At 48.6% G+C, this 24,121-nt stretch overlaps 9 protein-coding genes across 9 annotated transcripts; 5 read left to right on the top strand and 4 right to left on the bottom strand.

The window, feature by feature from the left end:
• Window positions 1–220: 220 nt before the first annotated feature.
• Window positions 221–1,963, bottom strand: N7496_002033 (NAD(P)/FAD-dependent oxidoreductase; the record flags this gene model as incomplete). The annotated part of the gene is made up of 7 exons (XM_056694964.1): window positions 221–407; window positions 491–799; window positions 871–977; window positions 1,063–1,222; window positions 1,285–1,394; window positions 1,455–1,613; window positions 1,682–1,963. The coding sequence occupies 7 exons, from the start codon at window positions 1,961–1,963 to the stop codon at window positions 221–223; spliced, it is 1,314 nt and encodes a 437-aa protein (XP_056561693.1).
• Window positions 1,964–2,983: 1,020 nt separating this feature from the next.
• N7496_002034 (uncharacterized protein) lies at window positions 2,984–5,026 on the top strand (the record flags this gene model as incomplete). The annotated part of the gene is made up of 10 exons (XM_056694965.1): window positions 2,984–3,206; window positions 3,262–3,339; window positions 3,406–3,530; window positions 3,609–3,772; window positions 3,844–3,927; window positions 3,990–4,166; window positions 4,233–4,316; window positions 4,381–4,665; window positions 4,756–4,830; window positions 4,891–5,026. 10 exons carry the CDS (start codon window positions 2,984–2,986, stop codon window positions 5,024–5,026), a joined length of 1,431 nt encoding a protein of 476 aa, XP_056561694.1.
• Window positions 5,027–5,238: 212 nt separating this feature from the next.
• On the bottom strand, window positions 5,239–6,462 carry N7496_002035 (Drug/metabolite transporter; the record flags this gene model as incomplete). Its single annotated transcript, XM_056694966.1, has 3 exons — window positions 5,239–5,694; window positions 5,757–6,155; window positions 6,220–6,462. The coding sequence occupies 3 exons, from the start codon at window positions 6,460–6,462 to the stop codon at window positions 5,239–5,241; spliced, it is 1,098 nt and encodes a 365-aa protein (XP_056561695.1).
• Window positions 6,463–9,015: 2,553 nt separating this feature from the next.
• On the top strand, window positions 9,016–9,921 carry N7496_002036 (uncharacterized protein; the record flags this gene model as incomplete). The annotated part of the gene is made up of 2 exons (XM_056694967.1): window positions 9,016–9,151; window positions 9,209–9,921. The coding sequence occupies 2 exons, from the start codon at window positions 9,016–9,018 to the stop codon at window positions 9,919–9,921; spliced, it is 849 nt and encodes a 282-aa protein (XP_056561696.1).
• A 2,232-nt stretch (window positions 9,922–12,153) lies between these two features.
• N7496_002037 (uncharacterized protein) lies at window positions 12,154–12,956 on the bottom strand (the record flags this gene model as incomplete). The annotated part of the gene is made up of 2 exons (XM_056694968.1): window positions 12,154–12,698; window positions 12,761–12,956. The coding sequence occupies 2 exons, from the start codon at window positions 12,954–12,956 to the stop codon at window positions 12,154–12,156; spliced, it is 741 nt and encodes a 246-aa protein (XP_056561697.1).
• Window positions 12,957–13,603: 647 nt separating this feature from the next.
• On the top strand, window positions 13,604–15,739 carry N7496_002038 (TolB family protein; the record flags this gene model as incomplete). The annotated part of the gene is made up of 2 exons (XM_056694969.1): window positions 13,604–14,551; window positions 14,618–15,739. 2 exons carry the CDS (start codon window positions 13,604–13,606, stop codon window positions 15,737–15,739), a joined length of 2,070 nt encoding a protein of 689 aa, XP_056561698.1.
• A 2,092-nt stretch (window positions 15,740–17,831) lies between these two features.
• Window positions 17,832–19,768, top strand: N7496_002039 (allantoate permease family MFS transporter; the record flags this gene model as incomplete). The annotated part of the gene is made up of 6 exons (XM_056694970.1): window positions 17,832–17,972; window positions 18,078–18,157; window positions 18,226–18,406; window positions 18,465–19,042; window positions 19,149–19,408; window positions 19,470–19,768. The coding sequence occupies 6 exons, from the start codon at window positions 17,832–17,834 to the stop codon at window positions 19,766–19,768; spliced, it is 1,539 nt and encodes a 512-aa protein (XP_056561699.1).
• Window positions 19,769–19,983: 215 nt separating this feature from the next.
• Window positions 19,984–20,628, bottom strand: N7496_002040 (uncharacterized protein; the record flags this gene model as incomplete). Its single annotated transcript, XM_056694971.1, has 1 exon — window positions 19,984–20,628. The coding sequence occupies one exon, from the start codon at window positions 20,626–20,628 to the stop codon at window positions 19,984–19,986; it is 645 nt and encodes a 214-aa protein (XP_056561700.1).
• Window positions 20,629–21,901: 1,273 nt separating this feature from the next.
• On the top strand, window positions 21,902–23,019 carry N7496_002041 (uncharacterized protein; the record flags this gene model as incomplete). The annotated part of the gene is made up of 3 exons (XM_056694972.1): window positions 21,902–22,293; window positions 22,353–22,466; window positions 22,539–23,019. 3 exons carry the CDS (start codon window positions 21,902–21,904, stop codon window positions 23,017–23,019), a joined length of 987 nt encoding a protein of 328 aa, XP_056561701.1.
• Between the last annotated feature and the right edge of the window lie 1,102 nt (window positions 23,020–24,121).

A 24,121-nucleotide genomic window follows, 5' to 3' on the forward strand; every position in this document is an offset into this window, starting at 1 on the left:
AATGCGAGAAAGACGGCCGCGGGCTAAGGCTATATCACTTTTTGCGAATACAACTGTACATATATGGAGGAAGGGCACATGGAATACTTGGACGTGGAGGGATCCAAAAGGCGTGTTGATAACGAATCACGTGGACCACAGAGCCCTTACGGGGGTGCGATGGTCAACATCTACATCAACTGTTCTACATGACTGTGCTGGGGTACTGTCATTCTTCAGCTCATAGCTTAGCATCATGCTTCCAGCCTGGCATGTCAGCGAGATCCTTTGCGGGAGCAGCTCGTCGGGACTTGAGTGCATCACCGCCAGGTCTCCATCTCCATTCCTTCGCCAAGTCTTCTGCCAGAGTTCCCTCGAGTAGTTCAACGATGTGCTTGCCAATGTTCGGTAGGAGCTTGAAACTGTGACTGATGTTAGGCAATAGGTTAGCAAAAGTTCATTTCCGGGCTTCGCTGGTAGGATCAAGTCCGTCCATGGATGCGATACTCACCCACTGTCCCCTGTAGCCAAGATCAAATTCTTCCACCGCGGGTGTTCGCAAATCAACAAGTTGGCATCAGCGGTGTCAGTGCACCAGCACATGCTCCGATTGAATAGCTCCTTGCTCATGAATCGAGGAAGGAATCTTGTGATGGCTTTTCGAATGGTGATTTCAGACGCATCGGGATAGGTATCCGTCGGATGTTTAGCGTGGGACCGCGGGACGGAAATCAGCTTTGGAGAATTGGCGCCGTAAGGCTGATGCTCTTTGAAACGAGAGAAACCGGGGAATTCATCGCAGACCTTGATCACTCCATGCCTGGGGATATTGAGGTTAGCAGTGGCCGTTCAATTGGGGGGATAAGAGGCGAGCGTTGCGTGATGACTGACTCGTTTGGCTCGAAGAAGAAGCCGTATTCACCATCGTACACTACAGGAGCATTTTTGTATTCTGCCGCTTCTTGTGGTGTGAGTTGGATATGAGCAAATACCCAGGCCTGAATAGATGTATTAGTTAAGGACAATGTAATTGGAGACCTTCTATGCGTGGTATATAGTGATTTGAAACATGGACAGACTTACCTTCGAAACACACTGGCCATCTAGGTCAATTAATGTCGGACTCCAAGCGCCTGCAGCCAAAACTATTTTGTCGGCGAAATATTGTGTCTCGTCTGCGGTTTCCACGCCGACACAGGTAACCCCGTCCGCTGCGAATAGTGGCCGTTTGAATGTTCCCGCTCTAGAGGGTAAGTTTAGCAAAACAAACGTCTTTCACTCAATTGCCTCATTTTCTGTACGTACCCGCCAAATCCAAACTTGACGCCTTGTTTGTGGAGAAAGTCTCCAATCGCATTAATAGCCTTTGCTGCAGCTAGCCAGCCCCCGTCACCACAGAACAGACCCTTCCATCCCTGTTGGACAAAAAGTGATAAGCTGCTGCCAAGGTTTATCTACACTAGGTGTGAAATTACCTTGATCTGCTTTCGGCTAAATTGGGGTGCTTTTGCTAGGATCTCATCCTCGTTGTCCAGCCAGAAATTTGTCTTCTCAAGGCCGATATTCGCATCTATGAGCGACTGGTGCTTTCGTTGAAGACCGCCGATTCCTTCTTCTGATGACGAGCAGTCGATCTATACAGTATGTCAGAACATGGACGATAGCAGCGTCATTGTTCAGACATTCGAATCCAATAACTCACCATGCCGACTTGATGGAAGAATGATTTGAACAATGGGTCATTTTTCCACATATCCAATGCCTCAAGGGACAATTGTAGATCTGGTCCATTACGGAGGCGAATGCTCATGATCTTATTTAGATCATGACCTGCCGACTGGGCGGAGGGAATGGGATACACATCTAGGACGGTGATGTTGGAGGGAGTATAGCCGGATCGAATCAGGTGCAGTGCGGTCGATGATCCCATCGTACCGCCACCTCCGACCACAATGACCGTGGTGCTTTCACGGAGGTTTGCCATGTTGTCTCAATTGACCAGAATTGACAAGATAGAGTGGTTGTGGTGTAGTTGGAACCGGCTCGCTGTCGGCGGGCAATGGAGATAGGAATGCGTTCGGAGAAACAGCTACAAGCGATAGACTGTGCCTGGGGAAACTTCAGAATTAACCCAATTGATGAAACAATTCGGAGAGCCTCGTCATGTGAGTTCTTGGGGTCGTTGGTGGAGCAAGCGATAGAGCAAGTCAGGCCATTGACTCCGTTCTACAAAGCTAACAATCGAATATGCCAGGTTCGAACTTCCGATTGCGCGATTCTCCGTCATCCATAGACCAGCCTAAGGACAAAGAGTCATATCAATCGCCATTTGACTCCAGATGGCCGACAACCGGTCGCGACTTCGGCGACTACGATTGGCGCGAATGCCCCCACGTCTTACCGAGAATGGCGGACCAGCGCCGCGCTAATGCCGAGCCTGATGAATGATTTCGCTTGGACCTTCTGTCGGCCTTGAATGGCTCCTCGAGCAAGTCGAGACCCCCACAAGAAGCCGATAACGCGATAATATGAACATGTCGGGCTCGGGGAACGCGGGGAATCGACCCGCCAGCCAATCCACAACTCTGGAGACACGCGATAACCGAAAATTATGGCCTTGTCGGTTAATTCAGGCTGATTTGAATCTACAGACTAGTCCTTCCAGGTTATCGATCCAAAGTGGCGCCTCGATCCCGGGATTGGCGTACGCTTTCCGCCTGGACCTTCTGTCAATTTTAACGACAGGATGAATTGACCCCAATATCTACAAAGCAACAAGGATGTGAGGAGGGGAACTTTGGAGAACGTGGGGAAACTCCTCTCCTTCTCCACCCAATTGACCACGAGACTCTGAAGATAAGATTAGCGTGGAGATATTGGAAAAAGATAGACATGGAGTCCGTATCCGATCTCGCGAGTGTATATAAACAACCCCCCCAGGTGACATGGCCCAAGATTCTTTTTCCATGCTCTAAAAGTCGTGAGAATTAGAACATCTCTCGTTATGGCGGACTTGAAATCCAAAGATCTCCCTCCCCACGAGATCCACGAGGGCTCCATTCAACCCTCGCCAACCAATGTCACAGATATCGCCCACGGTGTCGATATGGACCATTACCGAGCAACTGTTCCCTTGTGGAAGCGAGTGTGGCAGCATAGTCTGACACAAATGATGCTTCTTAGCGTCCAGGCCTTCTGTGGTCCTGCCATGTCCGATGCAATTACTGGTGAGGCAGATCGGAGAATTTCCGAGCTTTGAATCGACAGCTAATCAATTGCCAGGTCTCGGTGGCGGTGGCCTTGCAACTCCACAAGTATCAAATATTACCAATGCGATCACGTACGCAATGCTTGCTATCTGTGTGTCCATCACCATATCGAATTTCTGGTGTTGAAGCCCGCTAATCAGGCGTTGTCACCATCTAGTCTGTTTCTTCGGCGGTCCTATTGTGAACAAACTCGGAGTTAAATGGGCTCTTGTCATCGGTGCTGCCACATTCCCAATTCAAGGCTCGGCGTACTACTGCAACAGCAAATTTGGAAACCAATGGGTGAGTATGAAGCATGTGGTGAAGGCGTGCCATCCAGGAGGACCCCATGATGACTGACTGGGAATTTCCTTTCTACAGTACCTTATCTTTAGTGGTGCAATTAGCGGCATTGGAACCGCCTGCTGGTATGTCGCGGAGGCCGGAGCCATTATGACTTTGGCGCCTTCTGGCGCACGTGGAAAGTACCTCGCCCTGTGGATCGTGTCACGAAACTTGGGACAGCTAGTTGGTGGTGCTATCAAGTGAGTCACCGTTCTTCAAAATGAAGCCTGTATAATTGATAGCTTGCAACTAATTACCTCAACCCCTTCAGTCTATCCAAGAACCACCTCAAAGGAGCCGATGGCGGTGTGACTCCGGATACATATCTTGCTTTTGTGATCATTGAGTGTATTGCGTGAGTCAACTCAAGGTTCTTCCTGGCTAGGTAGAGAAAACACATGCTCACTGACCTTACAGGCTGCCGTTTGCTTTGCTGATCACCCCCTTCGAACGTGTCGTTCGATCCGACGGCACGAAGATTGTTACCGCGGAGACTCTTTCGACGAAGATGGAACTCCGGCGCATTGTGAAGACCATGACTTCCAAGCTTGTCATGTTCTCTGCACTATGGGCGCTGTGGTCATTCTTCTACGGGTCAGTTCCTTAATGAATTCGAGGCCTACTTATCGGCGATGAGACAACAGCTGACCAGAATAACAGCGGAACCTGGTCGACCTACTTGGGAACTTACTTCTCCGTCCGAGCACGCGCCCTATCATCCCTCATCTCGCCGTTCTTCTGCATGTGCGTTCTCCATATCACTCCTCATCCCCCATCATGATCATTGACTAATCTCGCTTGAAACCAGCGTTGGATGCTTTGGCCTCGGTTTTATTCTTGACATGAAGCACCTGAGCCAACGCCGCCGGGCCCAGATTGGCCTGTGGACCGTCGTAATTCTCAATGTTGGCGTTTATATCTGGTCGATCATTATGCAGGCCAAGTTTGACCACCACAACCCTGGCCATATCGATTGGGAAGATGGACTGTACCCGTCATCTTTCTTGCCCTACTTTTTTCGTGCAGACGACAGGGCCGTTGTCCCAGTCCTACATGTACTGGCTTATCTCATCCTTTGCAACGGATGCTCAGGGTAAGTTTCTTTCGTGAATTTAGATGGATAAATAAAGTGGTTGGGAACTGACCTTTGTTTAGAAAACGTCCGTAATGGCGCAGCATTTAGATCTATCGAGGCTGTTGGTCAGGCTATTGCCTACGGCATGAATACTCAGACAACTAGTAACCCAATGGTGGGCTTGTAAGTTCCCTTGATATCTCGAAATGCTTGACATGGACTCTGTACTAACTTGCATACTAGCTGCGTGACATTTGGCTTACTCGCTGCCGCTTTGGGTCCTATGATTATGCTCGTGAACACGACGCCGGACCGAATCCCCGCCGATATCATTGCTGAGCAGCAAGATGCAGCTCGGGAGAAGATTGAGAGTGTCTAAATCCAGATATGCTTGGGATATACAGCGGGCAGAGACGAATACTGTAAATAGACTTGATTTTCTTAGAGGAGCCTAGTATGTTCGAATACACGATGATTTCTACACAACAATTCAAACTTTGGTCCATGACGTCTTGAAAAGGGAACCCATTCATGAAAAAAAAATGAAATATTATTTGCTCGTAGCCAACTTGGAGCGGCCCGAGTCTGCGACTACCCTCTATTATTATCCTTTTTGGAGTCCAGCTCCGCTTTACTATAGAACGCACAACCAACCACCACAAGCACGATTCCTGCCCCAGTTTGGATATTCAAGTTGAAGTCTCCCAGGAACAGGATACCCAGAATCAAAGTCAAAGTCTGTCGGACGTTTCCCCATACTGTGATGGCGAGAGAGCCGGCTACCTTGTTTGCTTGGAAGGACGAGATGTTCAGTAGAAGGGCTAACAGGCCGTTTCCTAGTAGTGATAGGGCAGTGGACGTCACGGGAATCGTGGACTCATCGTTCGCGTCGGTGCGCCACAGTGTAGATGGGTCCAGATTGGAAAGTTCGCCGGCATAGACTCCGATGACTATTGTTTGAATAGAGGCGTAGATCGACATTCGGTAGATGAGTTCTAATGAGGGGAGAGCGAGGGATCCGGTCATGAGTCGGTTGGTGACGATGATCTAAATCAGGAATTGGTTAGATGATTAAAAATATCGTGAGAGATCACAGATTCTCGACAAACCTTCAAGACACCCAAGAGCACACCGATTACCGAGATGATGAGGCCGAAGACGGTGAATTGGAAATCGCCAGAGGCAGTGAGGCCGGCACCCAACACGATTGGCACCAGAGCGATATATGTGGCCAAGCGGTAGGAGCGTGAGAAGAAAAGCTTCTCCAAAAGAACGGTAAAGATAGGAGATGTATTTCGGATGATTTGGAAGAATGCTAGGCTGACGAGGGACAATGAATAGTTGGAAAAGAAAATGTTGACGCTGAAGAGCACCGAGTACGCGATCAAGACCAAGTGATCGCGATGAGATAGTTTAGATAACTTGAAATAACCGAGTTTTAGGAGGATGAATGTGCCTATTCCGGAGAATATACTGTGTATGCCTGTTAAGAGCCAAGGGCATGGAAACTGTATCGCGTTGTTAGCTTGCGGATGTTTCGGACTTGAGTACTTAGAAGACTAGGATATTCACCTTTTCAAGAATGAATTTGTTATGGACTGTCAAGAGCATTCCAAAAACCAGTAGAGCACATAGCCATGCATACTTGACGCCCATGGAGGTTTGGTACTCCAGCTCTACAGGAGTATGATCGATGGCTTCTTTGTTATTGGCTTCCAGGTCGTCTGCGACCGTGGAAGACATTGAGGCCCGAGGGGAGGACTCGGGCAGCAGTTTCATTGCCACTTCTCCATCTTCTTGCTTTGAGTAACTCATGTTCTGATCAGCGGCGTATAATGGTATAGTTGTTGTGCTGGGATAATGAGTGAGGAATGTTGGACAGTTCAAAGGAATGGACGCATCAATCAAAGCAAAATGATGCAGGACTCGGATCAGACCAGGAAAAAAGGTGATAGGGGCATCATTGGTGTCTTATTATTATTGATGTCAGCTTTCTACTATTTTTCCGAATTTTCTACTGTAAGATACTTTTAGTTGAAATGGGGTCCGGGCCAAGATGGTGTGAAAAATTACCGTATTGATGTCATCTGGCAAGCTAGAAGGGGCTGAGCCGGTTGTTATCCACTGTAAGCCTATATAGGCAGCACTGCCAACATGAATAATTCAGGGTCCGAAGAACCGTAGAACAATCAATACTTTCAAGTGGGGCGAGGCTGTTGGGATCGGAGGGGCGAAGAGCCGAAGTTATGGAGGCAGACTACTGAATGGACCCAGGACTAGTTGCATGTATGGGAAAATGTGAACAGTTGTGTCTGAAATGTATGCCCAATACAGTCCAGTAATCACTAATAAGCTGCGGGATACATCCAATTCCCAGACCCCCATTTCATTCTGGACAGATACATACTGTAAATGGACGCCTGAAAAAAAAGCGGAGAGTGTATTTACCCGATTAGGCTTAAGCAGAAGGTAAGCGTAGCATCGTATCGGCACATTATTATTTCGCCCTCAAAAAAAACAGTCTTGACCGAGTCATAAATCTTCACCTATCAGGCCTTTTGTCAATCGATAGTTCTTCAATATTGTCCCTAGTACATCCACCTTGGCCTCGTCTCTACAGTCTATACAGTACACGCTACTTGCGCGACTGGTCGCTAATTACATAGTTAGCTCTACTTTCCACTGTTGGTCAGCAGAATTCTCTGCCTCTCCACTTTCCTCTTTCAATTGTCTCAGCTCGAATGTTACACGGCGGTGGCTGTTCAGGGTCCAATTCTCGGCAGCGCCGGCTGTCCCCTAATAATTACTTGGCATTGCTCCAATCTTAAATTATACGAATCTTCGCTTAGCTATCTGTCAAAGCCCCACGAGTTGCCAAGGCACGTGTTCGATTCCGGATTAGCGTAGATCACTAGCGGCTCTCGGACACAACATTTCACCACTTCACTTATCCATCCAAGTCCGAATGTCTCAGTATTGTGGCTGGCCTAAACTGTCAATGCCAGAACGGTGAACCAGTGCCGTCGCTCGTCGAGCCATGTGCCTGTCTTGCGATGGTATCGTCAGTATTTAAGCCGATGTGAAAGTCTGCATGCTTCTGGACTAGTCACCAATCGCGCTGCCTAGTCGAAATGAGCAAAAGCTTCGCTGAAAGGGTAAAAATGTGGATTTGATCTCCACGAAGCGCAAACAATCACTGGCGGTATTCCACCCAACACCTTAGCACATTCTCGAAAACGCTTCAAACCCAGTCGATTGCTTTGAGAACGGTATGGCTTGATGGCTTTGGTCTTTTACACAGGACCAACCAATAATGGATCAATATTGTAGTGGATATTGGTTGCAAAATCAATCGAGAAAGAAGCATGTACAGTATGTATCACAAAGACAACGCAAGCCTAACAAAGCACTCGAAGGCCTGACCCTAAACTTTAATAGGCCACTAAAGTGGTAATTTATGATATCGCCGGTTAGTTAAATTAGCAGCCAGCCAATCGCTCGGGGCTGACAAGATACAAGACACTTTTTGCTCCACTATCGCGATACGAATTTTTCTACATGGGGCTTTTTTAACCTCCTATTTTTAGTGGTCCACATTGACGCCTTCGATAAGTGAAATGAATGGAAAAATGACCCCCAAAGGCCCCCAAAGAGGGGTCCCAAGGGTCTGTCTTACTCTTTTCATTGTACGGAGAGTATTTACGGAGTACGGAGTATGTACACCTACTAAAGCAAGCTTCGGGTCATAAATACTGAAAGTCGGACCTTCGAGAAATAACGCTTCCGTGGTTTCCCACCCCCTAATGCCCTTTCTTGCTCTTCTCGACATCCTGTGATTTTTTGCGCTTCACTTCGTGCCAGATCCGTCTATTTTGCTTTGGGTGCTTTGTTTCACCTGTCCACTCGTTCTAAATGCATTCACCTTCCTACGCTTCCCGGTGGCCCCGGAGGAAGACCTACTCGATTGCAGTGGGTCTGACGATAGCCACCATTTTGCTCGTCCTTTGCTATCGCGCGCCTTCGGTATCCCTGAGAGGCGTCGCCGCGACGACCTCCGCGTAAGTATCTCGGCCCTCGCGTGTGATATCAACTGTGTTGACATGAGATATTAGCGACGATCTCTATAATACCCCACATGACGATTATTCTCAAACTTTGAAATCTTCTACTTCGACACCAACACATGCATCTTCTACTACATCTTCTGCAACCTCAAAAGCAACCCCGTCATCGTCACCGGAATATGACTTGCCTCCGGGTGTTTTTGAACTCATCCAGCCTCACGTTACTTCGATCACCGCGCAGAATTTCACCAGCCGTACTGGTCAAGTGTATCAGCTTCCAAAGGCCCCCAGGTTCACTAAGCCTATGGGCAACCAGATCCTGATCCTCGATGTTGAAAGCCGAGATATCGGTGGCCCAGGTGGCCTTCTTGACGACGGCACTCCCACCACTGATGACTTGGAAGGTCTGACCCTTGGCCGACTCAATCACTATATGTTTGGTAAGCACCAAGCACTCCCGTATATCATGGCGATGCATAATCTCTGACCCTCTACAGCAAAACTTCACGGGTATGACTATCAACTCGTGCAACTCCCGGTGGACCCCACTCTGCACGGAACCTGGAACAAGGTCCCGGCGATGCGTGAGGCCATCAAGCACTACGAATACGTCGTCTTCATGGACGGCGATGCCATTTTCACGCACCCCCATCTACCTCTGGAATGGCTCCTCAACTACTGGGGCATATCCAACGACACCACAATGGCCTTGGCCGAGGATCCAAGTGATCCTTTCTTCCTCAACGTCAAGAAGCTCGATATCAACTTGAACACCGGCTTCGTTATTGCTCACCAGACCCCACGGAGCGAAGAATTCTTCGAAGCCTGGATGACCTGTCCCGATGAGACACGCTACGAGGGCTGTGGTCGGTGGAAATTGACCCACACCCATGAACAGGCCGTCGTCAACGAGTACCTTCGCTACGATTACCCCGAGGAGATTCAAATCCTTCCATGCACTGAGGCAAATCGCTATCCCAACTCGGGCGACTGCAATGGCGAGTTCATCTCGCACTATTGGCCATTCAAGGATATGATTCCAGCCGGTGCGAAGGAAGTTATGGCTCAGTACTTCTGGCCCCCACTCCAGAAGGCCTACTCTCATGATCGGGACAACATTATTGTGACCATGGAGGTCCCGATTAAGGAAGGGGACGTCGGCGCCAACGCTACCAAGACACCAGACGCTGAAGAGCAGCATACGAATTAATTAGCAGAGCAGGGTTTAGCTACCGAGGAGGCGTCAAATGCGACTGTTCTCATTCTGTACATATGTATTAACATCCTGTCACGATATCCATTCTTAGATCAAATTTTACTATGTCCGGTTTGCCTTTATCGCGTTTTGCTCATGCTCCAACTAATGGTGGGAGGCTTAAGTCGAGGGCTTTATAAACAACGATTCAGTCTGTGTCGAATCCAGTTCACGAGCACTAGTTAGATACACTAGTGCTTACCAAAAAGCAGTGAAAGAAAGGAAGCTATGTATCAACGTCTGTATCTACGCTTATCCGCAGATATGCTTGTCACCTGTAGTTTTGTAGTTTGTACAGTAGTTTGGCCCCCAAGTGTTTAGGGGCCGCTCAGCCCCATCGAGTGTCATACCTTCGCTTACATATCAGTCGGCGATAGCTATAAGTCCAACAAACATGGGATATATTTAGCAATACGTTATTTATGCACGGCCTATTGAATCTACACTCGGCATCGGAGTTATCCTAATAGACTACTATCTAAAGTTTAGATCGATCGACGAGGTTTGAAAGAATTTCTTTTAAACATCAGAGACTTCCTCCTTTTACAATAACTATCCAACAATATCTAATACTACATATATATATTTATCTTCCGCCACGGTCGTCATATTCTCGCAGGATGCAGATTTATTCGATCATCGCTGCTGCTACTCTTTCGCTGGCAGGTACTGCTCACGCTTGGGCTCAGGCTGCAGACGGAACCTGGATTGCAAATGAAAACAGCTATATCTTCACAGACAGTAAGTGATCTTCGGGAGGATACGACAAGATCATTCAAACTAATCATATAACCTGTAGATCTGCAATTCAGATGGGAGGTTGTCGAAGCATGTACAATCAGGAATACGAACACATGGCTTTCTAATTATGAAGCTTGCGCTTATTGGGTAAATAGCGAGGGGCTTATCGCTCGTGGAAGTATGTTTTCATAACCGACTAGAATTCCCACCATCGTGCTAACAAGATACTATAGGATGCACGCCTGCTGTTAGGTCATCTGGTGATCCGGTCAACATAGTTCAATGCGAGTGAATTAGGGAAGAGATCGATTTGTGGAGATATATAGAGACTAGGCTCCGAGGAATTTATTGTTACCACGCTATTTTCTTGCTTCATGCGCGCGACTGATTGTAATTGACGTTCCCGGCTTGCTGCGATCTTCTCGTAGATTGACGTCATCTTCTTACACAGCAAGATGACAAGCAATTCAACCCCAGAGTCTCCCAGAAGCCGAGTATTGGACCAGCGACTGGCCTTGTCTGATGTGTTGTTTCAGCATGTAGAGTGCTTGTTCCATAGAGTACAGACCCTCAGTGGGCTCGAAATGACTGGAAAGCATTTGAAGAATCTTGAGAGCAGACCTCATCCCAGCTACGATAGTAGTCATATCGTCCCCCTTTCAAGAAGGGACCCCCTATCCCGTAGGGTGCCTTAGGGATCAACTGCCTCGGGGAACTACGTAATTCGTGATGGAGTGACAAGAGATAACATTGCACGCTATTTAAATGGCGTGCTGCGTTTTGAGATGCAAGCTGCAGGGCTGATGGATCTTTTTTCATACAGAGGGAGGTGGAAGTGCTGAAAGGAGTGCTAGAATTATTCTTAGAGGAAATTTAGAACTAATCAGCCGATGAGTCTCACACTAGTTAATCATTTACTATCTTAGTCTATCATAAAAAGAGGACGTGCTACAATAGCTTTCGTCCCAATAATTTAGCATTCTCTACCAATGTTCGCAAAAGGATATAGGTCTCAATGCTGCGTTTTTAGCGGCAAAGGGGTAATTGCGTCTCATAAGGGAAAAGTCACTTCTCTACGTCCGTTTTGATAATCCTTTCTGAATCATTGAAGCACGGGCAGCAATACATGCGAGTCCATCTACCATAACATCCTATAGTGAGTGCTGGAACTTTGTAAATGAAATCGACAACTGAGGGTTAAATGGCCTCACTCTACTTTTATGATCTACTATGGCACAATTATTGGGCGGGATATATATCGAATATCCTACCTAGGTATCCGTAGATTTAAAGACTGCCATGTTGGCGCTCCCGAGGCTTGCTTAAATAATTTCTCTCCCACATGCTCCGTAAGACGCATATCTACATGGTGAATACCGGCCAGAGCTTAGAAAGGACACTGAGTGTGAAGAACAAGCCAGGAAAGGCAAGTTCAGGTCAATTAATTCAGCTCAGAACCGTATAGTTGGGGGACAATAGACGGCAGTTCTTCACGACCCCGATTGGAGGATAAGTGCCGCCCTCGTTGGCAATGTACGAGTAGTTGTATGTAGGGCTCATCATCTGGATCTGACCAACGGTGGAGCTGAACTTGTCCGCAAGATCCTTGTAGACTCCGTGGCTGAATGAATAAGGCTCGATATCGCATGTACTGGGGTGGCACATGGGGATCTTGATGAATTGACCAGCGGCAATGGTCTCGTTGGCAGTGTATTGAGCGCCGCCGCCGCCGGGACAGATGCCGTTGGTGCAGGTGACGTTTGTTTCGCAGCTGTCACCACCACAGCGGACTGCGTCGAGGGTCATGTTGAGACGACCGGCAATCTTCCACATGGTGTCGCCGTTCAACGTGTAGTACAGACGGGGGCCTCCAATGAGACACTCGTTGGTACCGGGTCCATCGATGATGCATGTGGTCCAGTCTGGGTTACATACTTGACCGGGAATGATGATGGTCTGGCCAACGTTGGGTACAACAGATACATCAACCACTATTTTATCACTGTTAGTCACAATCATTCACGAAGAAAGGATCAGGTATAGTAGTGCTGACTAAGGTTGGCGCGACCAATATCGCAGACACCGCGGTTGAACTTGCGAGCGATAGCATGAACGGTCTGGTTCTCGATATCATTGACATAGTTGAAGCGGGTGGTGTTGAGCGATGCTTGGTTGCATGCGACCTTGGCCTCTGTAGTAGTTGACAGCATAGTACCCATTAGGGTAAGAAGAGAAGCAACCCCGAACATGATGTCTCACACCACAGATTCACTGCACAAATGCAGAGAGAGAAGAATGGAAAGGAGGATGACAACAATGACTTCAACGAAGGAAGTAGCATATTTAAATATGTCCCAAGGCAGGCGATCCTTACCTCAGTACTTTTGACTGGAGTTAGACGCAGCATTGAAGAGTATTCGATAAAGTCTCACAAACTCTATACTTCGGAAGTTTAAAAATGTCTTACGCAACACGGACAGTTCTTTTCAGCGGCCGTCTGGTGCTAAAGAGATTGCGATCCCCGTAGTATCTGCACGGTATTCATCTATGTGCATCAGATAGCGGGGCAGTTTTGGTTGGGGTTTGATTATTTTGAATTTCCACGGAGCTTGTAACCCCATTCGGAAATCTGCAGCGAATAGGCTAAGCTCGCGTAGAATTGAAGATCAACAATGGAAGCTCCGAGTCCCCGAATTGTCAGACGTAATGCCCCTGGACATCTGCTATTATACTCTATGGCAGGATAGTGGCATCGAGTGGTTGGATTTAAGAAGGTATGTCCCCATCATTGAGACAGTGTTTACTTCTAACTACTCCATTGCTAATCTGCCTTTCTTCTTCTGAACCTTTGTGAATTGCAAATCGCTGTCAACAGTACCAATTGTTGGAGATCATCATGCGGGCTACAAAGGCGTTGGCGACGCTTGCATTTACGAGTACTGCGCTTTGTTTTAGTACATTCCCGAAGGACCATGGCCGCGTGACAAGGAGCTCGAGTGATGGTGCGGATCCTACTACCACCCTGGGCACTTTCTTGCATAATCGTATCAGCCCGAACTACTCCCAGCTCTACATCGCCGAGGCGGATGGCTCAAACGAAAGGCTCCTCCTTGGTTCCAACACGGTCTATGAATTCCGCGCTAGCTGGGCTCCAGATGGAAGCTTTGTTACTTTTACGTCAGAGCGGCGAGGAAACGGCCAAGCAGATATCTACAAGGTGGCTATGAACGACTCGAAGGTAGTCGGCCCGATAGAACCGCTTGTTCAATCGGAGGGTGTTGATGACTCCAGCTCAATCTCCCATGATGGCAAGATGCTGGCATTTTCAACCAGCAGATTCAACCACACCAGTGACATCATGCTGATGGTCCTGGAAGAGGGAAGCTTGAAGAACTTGACAAAGGTCCCCGGTATCTCTGAGGCTGCGGATCCCGCACTTCCCAATGGCTACTACAAGCCCGTATGGTCTCCCGACAACGATTGGGTTTTGTTCACCTCGGATCGAAATACCCCATGGCGAGGTCACAGTGATGGCTCTGGTTGGGAGCACACGCAAGAGCTTTCCATCTACGCTTGCCGTCCCAATGGCACCGACTTGCGTCTAGTGTCGTCCCGGTCAAACTACACACAAGGCTCACCCAGGTTCTCGCCTGATGGCAAGCGAATTGTCTTCTACGAGATGAAGACCGAGGATACTTATAATGGCCGTCTACAACCCAATCTATTATACAACGCCTATCTCAACACAAGCATTGTCTCGGTCGACTTCCCCACAGGAGCCAACCGTGTTGTTCATGCCATCGGTGATGGAACTAAGATCAGCCCCTCCTTTGTCACTAACGATGTAAGGACTTGTCTGGCTCTCCTTGGGCCTGCTATAGTTTGGATTAACTAATACCGCATTTGATAGGTCATTGGCTATGTCATGAAGGAGTCAACTAGCAATGGCATTTACTACGTCTCTGTATCCGGAAAGAACTATACTCAGTACCAAACCATTCAGATGAACACCATGACGCCTGCGCTGCGCTCGCCTGCCTGGTCTCCCAATGGGAAATACGTCATCTACGAGAAGCAAGGTCCTACTGGAGGTAGTACCTCCACTTCTAAGAAGCAGTACGGAAAGCTGTGGAGCTTTGACAAGAACTGGGACTATCGCTTCACCGATGTTTTCCCCATGGGCCAGCGATCCGGATGTCCTGTGATGGCCATGTCACAGCAGATGGAAGGTCCGGCAGAGAACAACCTCTTGCGCTTGTCGATGAACGGTAGTAACCAGGTCACCTTGTTCCGGCCTAAAGACGATATGATCAACCCTTCCGTCGCGGAGGGTTACAACGCACGAGCCTACCAGGCCAACTGGGGCCCCAATGACACAAACATTACATTTGGCTTTGGGGCCTACTTTGTGGGTCGGCAAAGCTCCCCTGGATTCATCTACAGCATCAATTCTGACGGTTCGGACCTCACCCTTCTCGCGGGTAACAACATCTCGAATTACGGTTTCCCGTCCTTCAGTCACGATGGTTCCAAGGTCATCTTCCGTACATGGCCTGGCATAGCCAGCAATGGCAGTACAATTGGTACAACTGGCTTGGCCATTGTCGATGTGGCCACTCTCAAGATGAAGCAGCTTACCACTGAGTGGGATAACCTGCCGGCATTCTCCCCCGATGGGAAGAAGATTCTCTTCACCCGCCGTACCAACCTGAACAACATTGGCGACAACTACGATATCTTCACCATAAACCTCGATGGCACAAACCTTACTCAGCTGACTCAATCCATCGCTAGCGATGCTCACGCCGTGTGGACTGCGGATGGTCGTATCCTCTACAGCACCGCTATGTATGGTTTCCAGCAGGAGGCGGCCCTGTATGACGACTCTATGCAGCCTTATGCCATCATCATGGTCATGGATGGTGACGGAAATAAGAAGACACCACTGACCAACAGTTTGTGGGAAGATGCCATGCCCATGTACGCTCCCAACCGTGTGCTGGAAGCCAAGTGTCCGTTCTCTGGACACTAACTGTCTTGCATGAAGCGCGACTACTATAAACTTGCATCGGGCAAGGATAGAGCGCAAAGACGACTGCATCCCGCACCATTCCATTGCCTTTTCATCTGTTTAGACTTAACAAATCTGCACAAAATACTTCCGCTTTGTTCTTTAAAATGTACTTCACAACATACAAAATTTCACGAATTGAGCATAGCTATCAAGCTTTTCTCTATTCTTCCGTCCAAGTAAGCCCATGATCCAGTAAGACCTTTGATGGCTCTAAGGACTCCTGCAAATTACAAAGCTTTAGGGATCAGGTAGTTACATGCTACAAACTACATTGTCTTTCTTTAGTTGAACCTCCTACCGTTGTAATTGCTATGCCAAGATCTGGGCCCAGTCTTCAAAATGGTCCACGATGCATGCTCCATCAAGTCGTGATAAACTCAACCCTGGGTTAAAGAAAGGAAAGCTTTGCTCTGCGTCGACTAGGGCAAAGAGGCGCAATAAGACCAGCCCAAAAGGCCCAAGCGCAACATGAAATTAGTCTCGATACGATGGGCGTTTTCAGTCTTTGTAGCAATCTCCCAACTTGTGTTGGAAGTAATTATTTATGTCAGCGGGCGTATGACGCGTTAAAGGTTCCAAGAAAAGGGCCACCGACATAGAGTGCCAATTAAATTGCAGATAGAATAAACAGTAAAAGTTCGCCATCCCGGGCTAGGTAATGATCGTCTTGGAATACGGATATAGAGATGGGTATATAGATTAAACGCTTTTTGAAACGGTGGGTCCTGCCATCACGGCTTGGATTTCCGGATTTAGGTGGACCTTGCGAGTTGATCTGATAATTTCGGTCATCGATGGAATGATGTAGATAAGTGTCTGAGCTTTCAAGCTTTCTGGTTCAAACCGTTACTCTCCGTGCGCCCTAGCCGAATCGAAACCGCGGGGGACCTATAGAGGGTTTAGGCCCAAGGTGTCCAGACATTGCGTAGTCACTATATTTTTGCTAAATGATGTGTCTGCTTATTTTGCAATTCAGAGTTATCTGCAACCGATTGACTATCCTATCTTACTCAAAATAGGGTATCTCTCATATCCAGTATTTCCTAATTGTAACTAGTTGCACGCTCAGTGAGTGAGCTGCTCCGTGTTGCTTGCCGACAACTATGAGGCTGACTGAGAACCGTGGGTCCCCGTTCTTAAGCTAATCGTCCGTAAATGGCCCGCAACCTATCGTGGACAACCGCGGAGTAACTCTTTCTCTGCAGCATCAGCCTGTAGATAGAGGGCATGCTCTCAGTCCCAGTAAGCTTTGTGAAACAAGATACAAGATAAAGTATACAACATATTTGGTAGAGTTTTAGTGCTGGTCAGCGGAGGGTTGTACTTGACTCTTTTCGACATCCGCCTCGGCGTACACCAATGCAGTCCTCTTCATTCACTAGACTGAATGTAACTAGCGGGCTTTGACCCGAGGGTATCAAGAGTCCTTCGGGCCCAACTTGCCCAACTTGTGGCCACTACTTTCGAGAAGCCAAAGTACCAAGTAATATACTGAGGAACAATTATCTTGGTATCGTTCCCTTCCGGTGTATTCCCTAGGCAAGAACTTCCGCATCACCAATAACGAGAATATCTCATGTCTAGTGTCTCTTCCTCCACTTCCATTGATCCGAGCCGAAGTATACAAAATCAAAATCTCAACGCCCGAGCAACCCCTAACCCCGGCAAGTGGATCCCTCAACCCCAAAGTACAGAACATCTCCGCTCTTCTCCCCCGCGCAGATCCTATCCAAATAGCGCAGACCACAATGCCGATCGTCGGGAATCTTGCTGTGCCCCCAACAATGAATGTTCGGGGGTTGATCAGCTTGTGTTTCCTCCCCGCGTTACATTGGCCCCCCTGTCTTCCAACGAGACCAATGCACGACTCCATTGGCCCAATGCAGCTCGTCCCTGCACAAACAACTGCAGATTTATAAGCTCGCTTCAAAGTGCGAGACCCCGCTCTGTGTGTTTCTTACCAGTTGCGACTCGGGGGATTTTTCTCTTCTGTTTGTGTAACCGCAGCTGGAGATTTTCATCCTGATACCGGGGTCCCTAAACAACGACCATGGCAGCCACCACGGATGAGAAACCCGCTGTCGTCAGCCTCTCAGATACCGAGAAGGAACTCGGCTCTAAGGTACCGGATAAGCTGGCGGGCTTTGAGGACCCGGATGCTGGATTGAGTGAGGAGGAGAAGGCTAGAATAGTATGCCCATCGAGTCAACATCCCTGCATTTCATGCATCTGAACCCCAGATTTCATCATATCGTTGATTACTACCGTTACTAACTGCATGTTGATGCGTCTTTAGGACCGCAAACTCCTGTGGAAGCTTGACGTGCGTCTTGTACCATGGCTGAGTCTACTCTATCTCGTCTCCTTTCTCGATCGGTAGGTTCCTTTTTGACTGAAATGTTAGCGATTAAACTCTGATCACAAATATCTTCGTCTGTCTATAGTACAAATATCGGCAATGCCAAGATTGATGGCCTGTCAAAAGATCTCGGCATGTCCCCGGATCAATACAACGCTACCCTCACAATTTTCTTCGTCTCATACTCCGTCTTTGAGCCGTTGACCAATATTTTGCTCAAGCGATTGCGGCCGAGTATTTTCATTCCATCTATTATGATTGCTTGGGTATGACATTCTTATCCCTGCATATTTTTTGCCTTGCCACCTCTAACCTGTATCATAGGGTATCTGCATGACCTGCATGGGTCTGGTCAAGAATTACTCGGGTCTCATGGCCGTTCGCTGGTTTCTCGGTCTCAGTGAGGCTGGTCTGTTCCCCGGTGTCGGTTACTTCCTATCATGCTGGTATAAGCGTTCAGAATTCGGTGTGCGAATGGCCATCTTTTTCTCTGCTGCTGCGCTGGCCGGATCCTTCGGTGGTTTGCTCGCTGCCGCCATTGCAAAGATGGATGGTGTTGGTGGCAAGCGAGGTTGGGCCTGGATCTTCATTCTGGAGGGACTGGTCACGGTCGTGATTGGTTTCATTTCCTTCTGGTGTGTCTATGACTTCCCCGACCAGGCAACGTTCTTATCACCGGAGGATCGTACGCGAGTGTTGCGCCGTCTTGCGGCCGATCAGCAGTCCAGTGCGGAACATGAAGAGTTCAAGATGTCGTATTTCTGGGCTAGTGTCAAAGATTGGAAGACTTGGATTGGAGCTGTTATCTACATGGGAGCGGATGGATCGCTGTATGCGTTCTCGCTGTTTGTGCCAACAATTATCAACGAACTAGTGAGTTCCTCTGGCAAAACGATGTATCAGTTTGCAAACTAACTCTTGTCTAGGGTACGAAGAAACACACACACCCAATAGTAAATGTTCTGGAAATATCCATGACTAACTTTGCCTTCCACCAACAGGCTACAGCTCGATCCGCGCTCAGCTGCTCAGTGTGCCACCATACGCCGCGGCTGCCATTTTGACCGTCTCGATTGGCTTCATTGCAGACCGCACACGCCAGCGTGGTCTCTGCAATATTGGCGTTTCCTTCCTCGGCATGATTGGCTTCGCCATGCTTTTGGGATGCGAGTCCCCCGGCGCACGATATGCAGGCGTTTTCCTCGGCGCCATGGGTATATACCCAGCCATTGCAAACACCATCTCCTGGTCTAGTAATAACATCGAAGGTATGCCGTGCACGTCTCACCCTGCCTTAGTGCAGCAGCTCACATCCCGTCTCTCTTCTAGGTGTTTACAAGCGTGGTGTCTCCCTCGGCTTCATTATTGGATGGGGTAACCTCAATGGAATCGTCTCGTCGAATATCTACCGCGACAAGGATAAGCCCCGCTACTACCCGGGTCACAGCGTTGTTCTGGGCTACCTTGTATTGTTCCTGTTTGGTGGCTCGGTTGTGCAGTATCTGCTGCTCCGTCGCGAGAATGCCAAGCGCCGTCGCGGAGAGCGTGATCAGTGGATCGAGGGATTGGATCACAGTCAGATTGAGTTGCTGGGTGATAAACGCCCAGATTTCATGTACACTCTGTGAGGATAGTGGGGTTATATAGACACAACGAGTGGTGGTGTAGTGTGACTTGAACGTGATATAATGTGGTATCATAATGCGAGTATATAATCGGCTGAATTGCATGGTGTCGTGGCAGAAAAGAGGCAAAGGAGGAGACCAGACAACGGGATAACAATCCCGAGGATAGCTCAAGCAGATTGCTTGCTGAAGAATGTGCTGTCTCCGTGCCTTCCATCTCATACCGCTCTCTCGTAACGATTGATAATGTCCTGGTTCTTCTTCGGACCCTTAACGACATGCCGACTAGCCCAGCTCAGCACCTCCCCGGTTTCTGATTGGATTCGGAAGGCGTATGCAGTGCGGTACATATCGTTAATGCAGAGGTGATCCCCACGGGCCATGAGAACCGTCGTCTCGACATCGCTCGTAGTAATCGTAGGAGGTGTCGGTGGAGTGATGAACTCGGCATTTCCTTCCTCTTTTCCCCTTCCAGCCTCCTCTACCTCGCCAGAACCCTCAGGCTTGGCCATCGCATCGGCAAAGTCAAAGTTGTGAAAGAGGTAGTCCGCCTCCTCGGGCCCCGGAGCAATCTTGACGAACCACACACTAATGCGCCCGGCGTCGCCATCGCGCCAGATGTACTTCTTAGTCCATCGCAGACCAGGTTGCGCAGCACCCCCGGTAACTGCTGAAGGTATCTCGCCCTCTTCGCTGTATAGCCAGTCGCGGTCGGCAGTGTTGGGAAGCGGGGCGAAGGTCGCCGTGCCGCGGAGTTCACCGTTTAGGTCGAGCGGGTTGTCGCTACGGAGTGTGCGAGTGAGGGCCCATCGCGAGTTGCCCAAGGAGCTAAGGAGTGGGAGGAGCTGACGTGAGGGCGGCATTGAGTCGATTAGCTGGGTGATGGTTGTGTGGGTGGTGTACTGTTTAAAGTGTGTCTTGTTGAGGGCAGTCGCCGAAGTGGCTGTGGCTGTGGCTGGAGTCGGGAATTGTGGAGACTTCCCCAAGTTCTCCAACTTGGAGTCACAAGAAGATCAATGGAGCAATTCATCAACTTGTCAAGTGTTGTCTAATGTTATCCTCGGTATTCATAATCATGCCAGAGGGAAATTTAACTAAAGACTATTCATAAAGCGGGCAAAGATGACACCAGAATAACGCGGTCGTGGGCATTTAAACCCCCAAGTTAAAGGGTTAGATCAAGCCTCTCAAGTTTTTAACAGGAGTATACTCTATGATTTAACTATTATTGCCAAGCAACAGACTCGATCTTGGCTTTTCGGATCTTTGTGGGTCATCTTTGTATTACTGTACTCCGTATTCACAATGAAAAAGATCCGCGCAAGTGCAGTGTGGGATGCTTCATTACTTCCCAATTAAGAAAATCGGGGAACTATGGGCGTGAATGATCATGATCATTTGTTATACCCAACCATGATAATGTCACGTCCCACTCCGTGCCTAGCTTTAGAGATGAACCATGGATAAATGACCCGTTTCATCATATTTATAAGCAACTATTTTGGTTTGGCCCCCTGCTTATTCTCTGCTCGCCTCTTTGGACAGTCTTCTCCAGGCTCTACGATTAAGTCTGGCTGACATGTGGAATCTTGATCGTTTTCGTAAACCGGAGTTAAATGCACTGCCATCCACAGAAATATGGAGAAATGCCATGTAACCTAAAGAATGGGCCCCTCGAGTGAATATGACGATTCTCGAAGAGGGACCGATCGATGATATTGAAATCGGTCCGATTTGATTGGTGGTGTTGGGCTTTAGTGAGGAGTTAGTAACTCAATTGCTGATTGCTCTCTTTGCGCTTGGAAATGAGGTCCTGTATTTGACCGTATTTGGTTGCATGAACGCTTCCAATACGGTACTTTACATTACGAACTATATCCTTGACGCCTGTATGCTTCTTTAGGATATCGCGAGTGGTTTAGACAGGCTCGCTTGGGCAATGCAGGCTGTAGACTAGCCAGTGATCATCACAGACCATTCATGGCAGGATTCTGTCGGCTGACGGGAAAGTTCCCTAATCCCAGGGGCTGCCCAGGTCTTTACTTAAGTCCAACCTATCCCCGAAGAAAGTTAAGATTATTGTAGCTTTCACAAATAATAGCTAAACTTGATCGATTCTCCTTATTCACAGCTACGATGCGCTTTAATACTGCCCTTCTCGCGGTGACCGCTGCCGGCACTGCCGTTGCTGATCGTCCAGCCAATGAGTCCATTTGTGACTACTATACCACGGCCTTGCTGAAGGAGAACAACGCTACCAACCAGTACACCCTCTTGACTCTGTTGGTCAACACTGCCGTCATCGGTAACTACACGCAACCCAACGTGGGTGTCATGGTTCCTGGTATCCTGAACCCCAATGGCACGTACAACAACACCAAGGTCAACTTGGTTCCCTACTTCGATGGAGGTCTTGCTTCTACCAACGATGGTGGTAACATGGGCGTTGCTAAGAACTTCCTTGATGGTGGTGGTGCTGCTCCTCTGATGAAGAACATGCCCGCTGATGACACAACCTCTAACCAATAGTAAATGCATCCCGTCAACTCTCAAAATCAATGCCCTTGAATGCTGACACCTAGAACAGCAAGCTATTGACTCACCTCTACCAGTTCTTCGGCAGCCTCCTCGGGTGCTCTGAGGTTGGCATGACCGGTTTTGCGGCTTATGCTGGAGATGCTAGCATGTACGAGGTGCACAAGTAAGTTTTTTTTCCTGCATATTCGATCCCCAAATAAACACGAACAGCCGCCTAAAGCCATCTCACAAACAGGTTTATGGTCCTCGACCCTCTCCAGATGGGCTACTTCATCGAGCAGGTCGCTCTGTCCGCTGCCTCCTTCGGAGTCGCCACGTCTGATATCGAGGCAGTCGGCCAAGCTCTGGGCTCCCTCTTTAACTACCGCTGTGCCCCCAAAACCACCGTCATCAAGGCCCAGGGTCCCCAGTACCAGAGCGTATGCACTGACGAGTCTTGCCCGCTCGCTGATAATGCAACCTGTGCTGCTCAACCCTCCATGTCTCAGCCCCTCGTTGCCAACGCCACTCTCGCCGACGGTGAGGGCCGCATGCCCTCCGGCTCGGCGACTATGTCTATGTCTGGGGGTTCCACTGGCACGGCTACCATGTCCGGGGGTGCTTCTGGGACTGCCTCTGGCGCTTCCTCTCCAAGTTCTACCTTTAACGCTGCCTCACATGCAGCTCCTGGGCTTACCGGTGTGTTTGCGGCGCTCGTGGCTTTCCTCGCACTCTAGATTCGTCTATGAGAGGATCTATGGAGTGGGATGGGTATCAAGGTTACTGTGATGATCTGGTGAGCATATGATGGTGTAAATCATATTATTCTATTTTATATGTCTTCTTCGATGACAATTAATTTGTGCGTGAATTTCTTTTATGATTTTCTCTTTCACCCACGATTCGTCATTGTTGAAATGTTGTTGCCTTGTAGAACATTTGACTCATTAATTCAGTAATTTATTGTACTTTGGTATAGCTCGTATGCCAGAGATTGAATCTCCCACGTAAGGTTGACTCTACCAAGGCTTCACAAAGACTCATGTGGAACAATCTCGCACTCGCATTACAACCTCGGAACCCCAAGAAAGCCTGTATAGCAACTGCCATCTACGTCATAATCTGGGGAATCCTCAACCGGGGCTACTAAGCTCCTGTAGCACAGCCCGCAGCTCGCTCTATACGCCACGGGCAACAGAAGGGGAGCGGTGGAGACCCTGATGGTCAGCAGCGGACAGCTGCGGCTCGTTTAAAAATCGACGGTTCCTTATAGGTTTAGCGAGTTGTCATAGTTTATCGACCTTCCCAGAATCTGGCCCGTGCGATCGAGATCGGTTTGTTTGTATTCTCGTTCTTAGTCGTTCTCGTTCTCGCTCGGAATGATCGGGATCCGATTGGTCGAGGGGCACGGGGATTTCCTTGACAGCAAGGAATCTGCAGAATTGTATTGTATTAGTATTACAAGACGTAACATACGTTCTATATTTTCCTTGATCTAGTCCCTGCAGTTAGAGAAACCTACGGCCAGCAACCAGAAAGAGCTATCTCAAAGCGAAGACGGGATCCAGGATTTGGAATTCTGCGAGGCCTTGGCGGGTTCTTGAGGGGGCTGTGCAAACCAGCGATTGAATGTAGTGACGCTGAACTCCAAGGTTAGTCCCTTTTCTAGTCTCTTTGTTGGCCATAGAACTCGCTTGTTGATGGGGAGAGCTTTTATCCAGAATTCAGGAAAGTGAGAATAGTGAGTAGTGCTTTATTCGTATATTCTTGCGATAGGCCTCTGCCATCTCGAAGTCCGTTTTTCTATCGTTTCGCTGGATATCTCGTCGCAACGGACTC

The sequence above is a fragment of the Penicillium cataractarum genome, assembly GCF_028827025.1.
Source record: "Penicillium cataractarum strain IBT 29864 chromosome Unknown utg000001l, whole genome shotgun sequence".
NCBI classification, from domain to species: Eukaryota; Fungi; Ascomycota; class Eurotiomycetes; order Eurotiales; family Aspergillaceae; genus Penicillium; species Penicillium cataractarum.